We start from the raw sequence: 12,898 nt of genomic DNA on the forward strand, positions 1-12,898 counted from the left end.
TTCAGGCAGATGTCCGCAAGTCTTGCGCGCCCAGCGGCAGCCTTTTCTATGGGCTGGGGTCGGGGGAAGCTCGGGCTTCCCCCGCCCCAGCCCCACGGCTGGGGGGGGGAATAATTTTTTAAAATTCATTCCCCCCCCCAAAAGGAGGTGCGTCCTATGGGCCAGTGCGCCTTATAGGGTGAAAAATACAGTACAGTGGTGCCCCGCAAGACGAATGCCTCGCAAGCCGGAAAACTCGCTAGACGAAAGAGTTTTCCGTTTTGGAGGTGCTTCGGAAAACGAATTTCCTATGGGCTTGCTTCGCAAGACGAAAATGTCTTGCGAGTTCCTGCAGGTTTTTCCCCCTCCCCCCCTTTTTCTAAGCCGCTTATCCGCTAAGCCGCTAAACCGCTAATAGCGCTAATCCGCTAATCCGTCAGTGGGCTTGCTTCGCAAGACGAAAAAACCACTAGACGAAGAGACTCGCAGAACGGATTCTTTTCGTCTTGCGAGGCACCACTGTACTTTTGTTTTTCTCCCCCAAGTTTCTTTTATGCTTTTGAGTGTCTTGGGGGTTCTTAAGCCAGTTAAGTGTATTGAAACCTTCCTTATCTGCATGGATGGTGACATTTTTGGCTATGTAGGGTGCCAAGCTCAGAGAATGAGTTTGTTATAGGATAACACTCCTGTTTGGTGCTCTGAGTGAGATATGAGTGCCTGGACTGAAGCAATGGTAGAAACGCCCTTGGCTTGTCAACGCTGCCATTTGTGTTTAGTGTAGGGACAGCCTGGCTTCAGTGCTACATACAGCTTTGTTTATTTCTTGTTTGCAGAGTGCTTCCTTCTATCTCCATGAAATAGCCATTTGTTAAAGCCACTGCATAATGTGCTTTGAAGCTTTGTTTAATACATATGTATTTCAGCATTCTCCTTCATGACCAAACCAAGTTTCCCTTTGACCTCTATTGAAGTTGTCTGACAGTAATGTTGTAAGGCTCAATTGTTTTGGCATTATGCAACAGAGGACTCTGGGCCTCTTCCTCTGACTCACTGTGGTTATACTTCCTGTCTTGTAATGTATGTCCTTTGGTGTCCGCTTGCTAAAAGCTTGTCTCTTTTTATCAAATGGTTTCCAGTAGGACTTCAAGTTTTAATTAGCAGATCAATCAATTAAAGTTGATAGGGGAAGGAAGAACAGGTGTTTGTGAGTATGAATGGAGTATGTATGTGTTTAAGTGTGTAGGGTGGAAGGGAGATGCTTGTCCTGGCCCCACCTTCCACAGCGCCTAGTCCAACCCCCTGCAATGAAGGAATCTTTTGGCCCAGCGTGGGGCTCAAACCCACAACCCTGAGACTAAGAGAGTCGTGCTGAGCCTGCTCTTGTTTTAAATGGATGTAGTTTTTACCAGAAGGACTGTGAACTGTTGTGGAAATCATGTTTTTAGGACAGCAACAACTACTTAGGGTTTTTTTCAGAGGAGCTTGGTACAAGGGATGTATGTGTCCTAGGCTGTCAGAGATGGCTTTAAAAAGAACTGCTTCTGCTGTTGTGGCAGATGCTCTGTTGGATGCTTTTCAGTATGGCACCTGGTCCATGGCCTCCACTGTGGTTGCCCAGAGAAACATCTCGTTGAGACAGTGGCTCATTGATTATAGTTTGGAAGCACACTTGGCCAGTCTCCTTTTCTCAGGGGCAATGATGATGATGATAATGATAATGATAATGATAATGGTAATAATAATAATAATAATAATAATAATAATAATAATAATAATATTGTATTATTTATATGAAACTCATCTGACTAGGTTGCCCTAGTCACTCTGTGGCTCTGAACAAATATTAAAAAAACAGTAAAACATCAAACATTAAAAACTTCCCCTACGCTTTTTGGGAGTCTCTGCAGGTTCACTTGGTGGAAATAAGAAATAAAACCAAGGTACTGCCTTCTGCTAAAATAGATGAATGCAAGGGATGACAGTCTTCCTTTTTTCATCCCCCCATGCAGCTTTCCCAATCTACCTAAATGAGAGCCTTGGTTGAGAGTTTCCAAGTGACTGAAGAAGGACCACTGTTGTGACTGAAGCAACTAAGATGTTTTCCCCTGTACATAATGTTGAAATAATTGATTTCTGTGCAGACTGCAGTTAAGTATGTAGTCGTTCTCATAGAGAAGGCTTGTATAAAGCTGCTCTAAAGTTTTATATCTTGATAACGGGGTGGCTCGTTGGAGGGTCTGCTTGGTACTAGTTCTTCAGACTGCAGATCTGTGAGCTCTGGCTTCCGTCATGGTGTCTTGTTGTGCCAGAAGCAGTTTAGTTATGCTGGCCACATAACCTGGAAAGCTATCTGTGGACAAATGCTGGCTCCCTCAGCCTGAAAGCGGAGATGAACGCCGCACCCCATAGTTGAATTCAACTGGATTTAACCATCCAGGGGTCCTTTACCTTACTAAGCTAACAACTTTGAAGGTTAAATGGGATGAGGATAACATAAAAAAATTAAAGTAATATAATAAAGTAAATATAATAAACAAAATACTATTTGTTTATTATTATTAATAATAGCCAGAAACCAAGCGGCATAATCTGTCTACACAGATGTGTATTTGGTTGCCTCTTGAAACCCAACACAACTGATGCATTCCTACAAAGAACCAGATTTGCTAATCCACATCCGATCACAGAGAAACATATTTGTACCTACAAGCCACCTTCTTTTACAACTAGCTGTCAGCCATCTCTGTTTTTATGTTTCTCGGTCTCTGTTGCAAAATTTCCATTTCTTACCTACACACACTATCAGCCCCCTCCCTTTAGGTAGCAGAGGTGTACCATCTTTTCCAATCTTTGATGGGTTTCTTCTTCCAGACATCCCAGAGAGATCTCTGTATATTTCCCAGCCATTTGTCACCATTAAATAAAACATTCCCAGACATTCCTGGCCATCAATAAGCATTTTTCTTTTAACTTGAATGAAACCAAGAATTATCAGAACATTCCACAAAAACCTAATTTAAGTTTGGATTACTTGGGATTTACTGACAAAGGAACATTGCCCAGTCAGTATAATAGTATTGTGGTTTGCACCTTGTGGCAAGCCAGGCTATGGTTTATCATGAACAAACACAAATGCTAATATTGTGCCCACCCTGTTCCTTTTCCCCCCCAAGCGGGGAGAAAACGAACTGGAATGCCAGCTTAACATTATAAACCAGTGCTTGTGGTTTGTTTGTTTTTCCAAGAAGATGACTTACCACAGCCATCACCAACTTGGTTATGTTGGATTTCTAGAAGAAGAAGAAAAGAATTGGAAACTTTTCTGTAGCTGCAAATTAATTGAGATCTGATTTACCAAGTTTATTGAATTACTGTTTACTTGTAAATGTTTAAAGATTTATTTTGATTAGTGTAAATTTTATACACTGCTTGATTGAAAAAACAGCAACCTCAGAAGCAGCTTACAAACGATAAAATAGTAAAACTGAGAAAAATTCACAGCCATACTTAAACATACAAACGTTAAAATACTAAAATAAAACACTTAGTAAAGAAACCTAAAATATATTAAGGGGGAAATTAGTAAGGTGTAGTTAGTGTGATTTAAATGTTATATTCAAACATATAGCATTACTTAGAATTTTTTATTGGATTCCTTGAAAATATTTGGAGAAATGACAACTCTGTAGCATCTTACTTCCTTTACCTTTAGATTTAAATAAAATTTTAGGATGCCTGAATTGCTATGCACATAAAAAAATCAGCTTCCTGGGGATAGCCATCTGAGAAATTAATTACAGCCTTGATTTAAACTGTTATTATTGTGTCCATTCTAGTTCACCAGTTTGATGGTGGCTGTGCTTTCATGTCTCAGTAAACTTTAATTACCATGAATATGTAAATAGAGCAAAAAAACACAACCCATGACTAGTGCTTCATCTGGGAATCACAGTTTGTTTTGCTACAAACAAACCATGATTGTTCTTGGGTTTCCAATTGTGTTTTGTTTGAAATGAAACAAACCATGATCCTTAGTTCAGAAGTAATGCTAAGCCAAGGCTCATGGTTTGTTGCACCCGCTCATGCTAGGGGAGGATCTAAGTGGGAGTGCTTTGTGCATTTATTTTGCACTTACTTTGATGTGCAGACGGAGCAAATTTATATCCATTTATATCCATTCATTGCTGGTGAGTAATTTTAGGAAATGATGCATTTAAAAAAGTGCCTTCACTAACTAGGATCCAATGCTCATGGTCAAATGAAGATCATACATCATAGAACCTTTTCAGTCTTGGTTCCTGTTTCCTATGAATACGGTAGTCTCGTCAGCATGACTAGAAAGCAACAGGAACATGTCTTTCTAGGTAACAAAGTCTCACACAATGGATCTGCATAGGACACCATGCACTCAGTGGGAGAGGATTGGGAGTGACTCTCAAGGCAAGTTGCCAAGTGCTTTGTTCTTGTTTTTGTAATTGGAGATTCTATTCTCTTGGGGAAATGTCTCAAAACACTTTGGGGGTTAGAGCAAAATATGCTTTCATGGGGCCTTACCCAGTTCTGTGTTCTGAATTCATGGGTGTAACAACAACAAGGAAACTGCAGTGGTCCATTCAGCATTCATTTATTTGTACAGGGCTATTATAGCCTATGTTTTCTGCAGTCTTAAGTGCAAGGTGGCTAATATATGCAACATAATTTAAAAACACTGCTTTATTAGGAAACGAAAGACCAGCAGGGAATAATGACTAAAATCAAATGTTTTTTATTTCTTTATCCTGAATTTTTAAAAACCTCTTCTGGTTTTGAGTTTGTGTGGATTTTGGGAGGCTTCAACTGAGCTGTAGTTACCCAAAAAGCAAGAGGTTTTAAGACTGGGAAATTCTTTTCAAAGCATTGTGAAAGTAGCGTTCTGCTAGCTAGGAAGACAAACATTTCCAGAGCTTTGGGGCATGTACTTCTTGATAAACACATGGATTCTTAGTCTCTCCCCCCACTCCAAGAGTATCAAATCTATTTTATTAACATATTAAGAGCTTAATACCAGTGTAGGAAAAAAAGATGGATTTATGATAATGTTTTAATAGTATCACAGGTGTTTGGGAAGTATTTCTCTGACTCCTGTATATAGGCAAAACAAAATAAAAAAATTCCTTCCAGTAGCACCTTAAAGACCAACTAAGTTAGTTCTTGGTATGAGCTTTCGTGTGCATGCACACTTCTTCAGAACTTCTGAAGAAGTGTGCATGCACACGAAAGCTCATACCAAGAACTAACTTAGTTGGTCTTTAAGGTGCTACTGGAAGGAATTTTTTTATTTTGTTTTGACTATGGCAGACCAACACGGCTACCTTTCTGTCCTGTATATAGGGACACCAGTTGGCTGAGGTGGCAGGAGAAAATTGAGTTTGCATACCACAGAAGGAAGGCAGGAAATAGAAAGCCTGATGTTTGTACACTACTGCCTTTTTTGTATGTTTACAAACGATTGAAGACTTGTCCAAAATTCTGTACCAGCATCCATTTAGAAATCTGTATGTATCTAATTTGGTAAAGTTGCTAGGAATTCTCAGTTGCTACCAGAGACTTCTGAAAGTCTTTCCATGTCTATCAGATATCTCAAGGTCTTACTTAGACTTTCCAGATCCATTTGCTTCATCCAAGAAAGCTCTTTATGCTTCTGAGCCTCCATGTACTAGCTATATAGTTAAGGAAGCAGCAGTAATTGCACCAACTCTTAATATTTGCTAATTTAAAATATAAATCTAAGCACAATCTGTCATTAACAGTGGAAACCATGAACAACATGTTGAACTGTACAGTATTTAACATTATCATTCCCATACATCAGGGTGGCCATATTGATGTTCTTGAGATACTTTTGGACTCCACTTCTGATCAACCCCAGCCAGTATGATTGATAGTCAAGGATTATGGGACTTGTAGTTCACCAACATATGGAGGACACCACATTGACTACTTCATAAAACTGTCATTGTCTTCCTTTGTATGCTATTACAAAATGTGCCAGCTTTCTCATTAAGGTGGCCATTAGATCCTATGGACATAATTTTGGAACAGTGCACTGTTCCAGAATAGGATTTTAAAAGTATTGTTTGTCAGTCCTCATAATTGCAGTATCTTTTTTTATGCCATTGAAGTAACATTATCTTGTAAAAATACTCTGCAGAGACTTCCTGCCCCGTGGATCTGGAATTGTTACCAGACGCCCCCTCATTCTTCAGCTTATCTTTTCTAAAACAGGTATGTGGTTTTTTCATTGTATTTGAAGAGTGACCCAAGTCCTTGTGTGAATGCTGATATGTCCGTGTGCAGTTTCTTCTTTGACTGTGACTACTCTAGAATGCAGAAATCTTTATTTGCTCTGGTTAACTAGCATTGTTTATGTCTTTGTGGGACTATATTTCAATGTTCTTAACATGTTTCCAAGCCAGTGTCTTTATTAAGTAATTTACTATGCTTTGGTAAAAAACATGGACATGCTTTTTCTGAATACGTTGACTTGACTTGTAAAACAAATAGGGATAATGAATCAATCAGTTTTGTAGAGTATTAGAATTATATTCTTAAATCTGAGTGAGGGGAGCCTGTGTACAAGTTGAACCAAAACTGAATCCTCCTAATACAGAAATTGTGAGTGAGGTCTAAGGATTAGGAACTTTGCCTATTATAGATGGGATTGCACTTCCTCTGAATGAATATTAGGGGGCAGTGGGGTGACGAAGTAACCTGGGGATGTCATGCAGCAGTCAAGACTAAGCTGCTGCCTGGGCCACTCTGTTCTAAGGGATTGACCTAAGACAAACAGCAACAACAGTTTGTTGGTCACTGTGCCCAACAAACAGTGCATAGCACGACTATGATAGCATCTCTCCTCACGCTGCCCAGGGTTGGCTGCTCAGTTCATCATTCACAGGAACTGCACTCAACACCTTGGCACCACCTACCTGAGCCAGTGTGCTAAGCAAAAACCAACTTGCAGCACAGCTGTAGCAGCCTTTCCTTTCTTGTGCACTGTGCACTGACTGTCTAGTTTGGTGGAGGTGCACAGGAGCAACTGTGGCTGTCTATTGAAGGCATTCTGTCGAGTTTTTAAAGAGCTTTCTTATGGTTATGGCAGGCAGACACATTGGATAGCAGAACGTCATGTGTCATGGGGTGGTGATAGGCTCTCCTGAGAGTATGATTCTTAGCAGCTGACCAACCATCCGGGAGTTCACATTTGCAAACTGGGCAAATTGCTGTGGGCATCTTGCACATCCCACAAGCAAGCACACTCCACAGCCTATTGTACAGGCTTCAGTATAATGCTTTTTTGAAGCCCAGTTTCAGCAGGGAAAGGATAAGGGAAGGGACCATGTGGGCACCGTGGAAGACCTTTCTGGGCACATCCCTTGGGACCAAAGCAGCAGCACTTTGGTAACATAACACAACACAGTAAATGGACAATGGATATTTGCATAATTTAGGAAATACAGTGTGTCTCCCCCTCCCCTCATATTTTCGTCTCACAAAATGAAACTGCTGAGCATGCTGTGCAGCCCTACTAAATCAGGCATGCAGTATAAAGCATTTGGTATAGTTAAAAGTGGTTTTCGGTGACAGCTCCTGATTGAGCCCTCAAAAGCTTTTCCAGAGGTGTGAATTCCAATCTGACAAAGTGATTTCTCTCTTTCAGAATATGCAGAATTTTTGCACTGCAAATCTAAGAAGTTTACAGATTTTGATGAAGTCCGACAGGAGATTGAAGCGGAAACAGACAGGGTTACAGGAACAAATAAAGGCATCTCTCCTGTTCCCATTAACCTGAGGGTGTATTCACCACATGGTAGGTATGGTTTTGTGCTCTGGATGAACATTTTAAAAGCACATATTACTGAACTGAATACATATATTTGAGTGCTACTGGACTACTCAAGTACCCTGGACTGGAAATATTCAGTAAAATGGAAAGCTGTATCTTTCTTTGGTACTTAGGGAGTAAAAGTCTGTATATAGATGAAGCTGTAGGAGGATGTGAAGGCATTAGATGCATTATCATGGTTAAAAAAGGCTTTAGGGTCTTATTGTTGTGAGAATAACTAGCTAGATCGTCCTAATGGCTTCCCTCCATCCTTGTATGAAAAGACTTTGGCAAAGTTCCTTGAGGTCACAAAGCAAAACTTGATGACCTTCTCAAAGGGAAGTTCTTAACATTGTGCTCACTTTTCTTTTCAGTATTGAATCTGACTTTGATTGACCTTCCGGGTATCACTAAGGTGCCAGTCGGTGACCAACCCCAGGACATTGAGTACCAGATAAAAGATATGATTTTGCAATTCATCAGCAGAGAGAGTAGCCTGATTCTTGCTGTGACTCCAGCCAACATGGATTTGGCCAACTCAGATGCTCTCAAAATGGCCAAAGAAGTTGACCCACAAGGTAAAAAAAAATCCTGATTTTTTTCTCTCTCTCACCTGTTGCACTGATAAATTCCACACAGTTCCATGGCAGAATACTGTAGGGTCTCCAAAATCTCACTCTGAGCTTCTCAGCTAAAATAATTGGGAAGCCCCAAATCATTCTAGGTAGAATAGTCCAGTGCCAATGTGCTTTTTCTATGATCCTGTGCCAGATACCTTTCTCTGCTAAAATGCTGGTCTTTGAAAGGAATTTTCTAGAGGATCCTGGGAACAGAATGATAGTAGCAGAAACCATAAGGTTGGGACAACTGGAACTTAAAATTGCAGGGCAGAACAAGATGGAATAATTCATGCCCTTGGTGGCAATAATTAGTTCTGTGCATTATGAAGTAAAATAAAGAAATCAAGAGCTGTACGAAAGCCCTAATCACACTGATGTGCAAAATTGCTGTCCTAAGCTTATCATTTATTGTAATATGTATTATAGTTCCTGAGAACTTGTTTAATCTCTCACCTCAATATTTGGATCATCTGTTGATCAGCCGTTCTGTTTTTCCCTCTCAGGCTTACGGACAATTGGGGTAATAACCAAACTAGACCTGATGGATGAAGGCACTGATGCAAGAGATGTTCTGGAGAACAAACTTTTACCTTTGCGGAGAGGTAGAAAGCTATTACAACTTATAACTGATGGATATTTGTGTGAATGAACTCAAGTACTATAGCATTGGTCAGATTCATAGACTTGAATAAAATGAGTGTTTGCTAATCAGGCTTGAGGGAAGGAAGTACCTGGGCTCCAAACCATCATGCAATGTGCATTTAATGTGCACTCTGGGTATGAAGGAGCAAATGAAAGTAGCTAGTTTTGAAGTCTGCTTGCTGTTTATCTTGTTCCTTTGTCATCCAGAGCATTCCTAAAGCACCCAGATGTACAGGGCTTCTGGCAATCAGTTTTCTTTTCTTCCTAGCATCTTTGGGTGCAAAATGTCAGCAAGATGCATATGGGACGTGATCTGCGACCAAGCTTCATGACAAAGCCCAATATATTTGACATGAAGTTATCAGATTCTTTCTTCCACCCACTCTTTTGGCAGGAAGCAGTCAGTGGTTGGCGCCATATATTTTCATATACCTGTTGGAAACTTCCAATTTGCACAGTAGAAGGGACCTTAGTGATGATCCTAGCTGAGTGTTGTGCATTTAGAGCCAATTTGTGTACTAAGGAAGACAACTTGTGACATCAGGGTGTGAGGCCAAGTTCCATGGGAAAGAACTATGCCGAGTGTAAAAATTCCAGCCAGTGGCTGTTGAATGTCCCACTTCATGGCTTCTTGTCTTTTTAATTAAAATAGGAGCAATAGGCCCTTCTTAATTTTAAGTGTGGATTGTTGTAGAAGCTAGGATTCCCCACTTCTTTTGTACCGTTGCAACTATGTGGCTTTCTGCAGGGGTTGCCCTGTTGTGTCCTATCTGCTTTCCCTGCATTTGTACTGGGGTCCTGTGCAAAACTATAAGGCAAAAACTAATATATGGAGCTGTCCACTCATAGGCTACATTGGAGTTGTGAACCGGAGCCAGAAGGATATTGATGGTAAGAAGGACATCAGAGCAGCATTGGCAGCTGAGCGCAAGTTCTTCCTTTCCCATCCTGCTTACAGACACATGGCAGACCGCATGGGAACCCCCCACTTGCAGAAGCTGCTCAACCAGGTAGGCTGTTCCTCTGGCATCCTGGCTCTTTTGCCTGGCTCTTTAAAGTTGGCTGAACATCACTGTTTCCCCTTAAACCTTGCGGAGATGTTACATTATGGAGGAAGGTGGCTGGGAGCTCTCACTCCAAATGTGATTCTCCCCCCTCACTTTTTCTTACCGAAAAAATAATAATCTGCTATTCTTCATTTTATAGCTGGTTTAAACATTTGAAAGAAACAAGGGAGAGCAGAAATAAGGGTCTTTGGTTTTTAGCTTATTTATTTTTCAGGTATCAGCTTGTTGCCGACATGAAGTAAGTATGTAGTCCTGCTAATCTCCTATCATACACAGTTTTCTCCATGGAATTATTCCAAATGAATATGGATTAAACTTGTTGTAGCAGGAAAAGACCTGTAGATGGTTTCCATAAGCCAGTGCCTGTTTTGGAAGTGTTGAAAGGGCTATGCTGGGAGCAGCCAAGTTTTCTTTTAACTTTGTTCATCCCCAGCAAGGGCAACAAGGAAAGGATTTTGGTGCTAGAAAGAAGGATAAGCTGTTCACCTAGGTGGTGGGCTTGCAGCTTTGTTAGGCTGAGATGGGGATTTAGGCATTCTTGGGTCATATACCAAAGAATCACAGCCTACTCCAGTTTAGAGTTCTATCCCACCACAAAGGGGCAGCTGATGGATAAGAATTTTGGTAAATACTGGAGGATGTTAACTAGAGAGAACAAAAAGCAATAGGGATTCATCTTGGACATACCATATATGGAGAATGGGAAGCTGGTTTGGGAAAATTGTATTAAATTGTATTAATTTGGCAATGATTTGGAAAATCAATAAAAATAATTGGCAAAAAACAACAACAGTTCTATCACACCACAACTCACCTCTGATCCAAGAGCTAAAGGGACAGCCCTCGACCTAGCTGACTTGAAAGGGAAAGCTGCTTTTATTCAGCACTAAGCAATGCTACTTATAATGATGTTGATATAAAATGATTGCTCTCTTTTCTCCATAGCAATTGACAAACCATATCCGGGAGACTCTGCCATCACTGCGTAGCAAACTCCAGAGCCAGCTTTTGTCCCTTGAAAAAGAAGTGGAGGAATACAAGAACTTCCGCCCTGATGACCCTACGCGGAAAACGAAAGCCTTGCTTCAGTAGGTCAAATTTACATTGAGCTGTGCCTCTCACATGGGGAGTTTCCTTCCTTTGTTGTGTTGTGCTTTCAGAGGCTAGCTTTCATCATGAGAAGCATGAAAACGTAGGGTGGTATCCAACTAAGTTTTACTCAGAGCAGACCTTTTGAAATTAATTGACCTAACTAGTCATGCTTATTAATTTCAGTGAGTTTACCCTGGTTAAAACTTAGTTGAATATCTGTGTTGTGGCAAACATCCAGTGTGCTTCCTTTGCTCATTTTTTACTTGTACAGCATTATGTATGTGTAAATTGCAGTTCACAATGTTGCATAAGGAAAAAAGTATGCATACTAGAGAGCATCCTTCTGGATGTATAGGATGCACAAATTACATGTGACTTTTGCATTCTTTTACATTCCACATTTGGTCGTAAAGTGCATGTGGAGTGGTATTTTTGTGTAGCATGGCTGTGGAGCAGCAAATCTTTTTTGAAACATTGTCCATAGTTTGAACTTGATCATCTTGACAAGACTGTTGGCCAAAGTTTGAGTATTTTAACATCTTACATTTTTATAATGGATTATAGTCAAATCTATTGTTTTTCAGCCTAATTGCATGTTTTGATTTTTCTAAGCAGTTTTCAGATGGCAGCGTAAAAAGTTTTATTGTTGTGATAATGATAGTGTAGTGTGTGCCGAAGTAGTGTACCAAATAAAGTCATCTCCTACTACAGTCATACCTCGGGTTAAAGTTGCTTCAGGTTGAGTGTTTTCAGGTTGCGCTCCGTGGCAACGCGTTACTTCCGGGTTTCGCTGCTTGCGCATGCGCAGACGCTCAAAATGACGTCATGCGCAGAAGCAGCAAATCACGACCCACACACACGCAGACTTGGTTGCATTCTCTTCAGGATGCGAACGGGGCTACAGAAAGGATCCCGTTTGCACCCAGAGATACCACAGTATGTGTTTTTTCAAAGCTTCCTGGCAAAGAATTAGATTTCATACGTTCATGCCAAAAGAAGTTGACCTAGTAAAAAGTGTTACCTTTCACTCTACATTCCTGATTGGTTGATAATGGCTTCTGCTCACTCAACAGATGTTGGCATTATATAAACTTATATATAAATTTGGTTTTAATTTATATCTGCATAGGATGGTCCAACAGTTTGCTGTGGACTTTGAGAAGCGGATTGAAGGCTCTGGGGACCAAGTAGACACGTTAGAACTATCAGGCGGAGCCCGAATAAACCGCATCTTCCACGAAAGGTTCCCTTTTGAACTTGTCAAGGTAAAAGACATGGGATTTTATGTCCTGGGGTGATTTGCGAGCTGCTGTTGGAGGACATTCCTGATAGGGACAATGTCCTCTGCTGGAAGGATCAGTCAGGTTCCTCTTAAGCCTTCTGCCACCTCTCCTGGGGGAAGAGTCATCCCTCTCTTGAGACTGACTGATTGCTGTTGGTGACAGTTGGACCTTTCTTTTCTCTGAAAAAAGTATTCTCATCTATAGCCTTTTTAAAGTTTACTTTGTGCAGTTTGTGAGTTTGGTGATTAAGTATTGGTGTTTATGCAGGCTATAACTGTGCATATGAGAGTACTTCTGTATTTTCAACCCCCTGGTGACAATCAGTAAGACACATTTCCCCCTCTTAGCAGT

The 12,898-nt window shown here is 40.7% G+C and overlaps 1 protein-coding gene across 8 annotated transcripts in view; it reads left to right on the forward strand.

Annotated features, from left to right (window-relative positions):
• The window catches only part of DNM2 (dynamin 2), a 60,957-nt gene that overhangs the window by 10,372 nt on the left and 37,687 nt on the right, over positions 1–12,898 (forward strand). For all 8 annotated transcript variants that reach the window (XM_081844989.1, XM_081844990.1, XM_081844986.1 and 5 more), the window contains exons 2-8: positions 6,170–6,243; positions 7,679–7,828; positions 8,218–8,421; positions 8,967–9,065; positions 9,955–10,115; positions 11,118–11,260; positions 12,394–12,529. In XM_081844989.1, the coding sequence (XP_081701115.1) occupies positions 6,170–6,243; positions 7,679–7,828; positions 8,218–8,421; positions 8,967–9,065; positions 9,955–10,115; positions 11,118–11,260; positions 12,394–12,529 (967 nt within the window). The remainder of the gene's footprint in view (positions 1–6,169; positions 6,244–7,678; positions 7,829–8,217; positions 8,422–8,966; positions 9,066–9,954; positions 10,116–11,117; positions 11,261–12,393; positions 12,530–12,898) is intronic.

This window comes from Podarcis erhardii, assembly GCF_964252035.2.
Source record: "Podarcis erhardii genome assembly, chromosome: 17".
Lineage (NCBI taxonomy): Eukaryota > Metazoa > Chordata > Lepidosauria > Squamata > Lacertidae > Podarcis > Podarcis erhardii.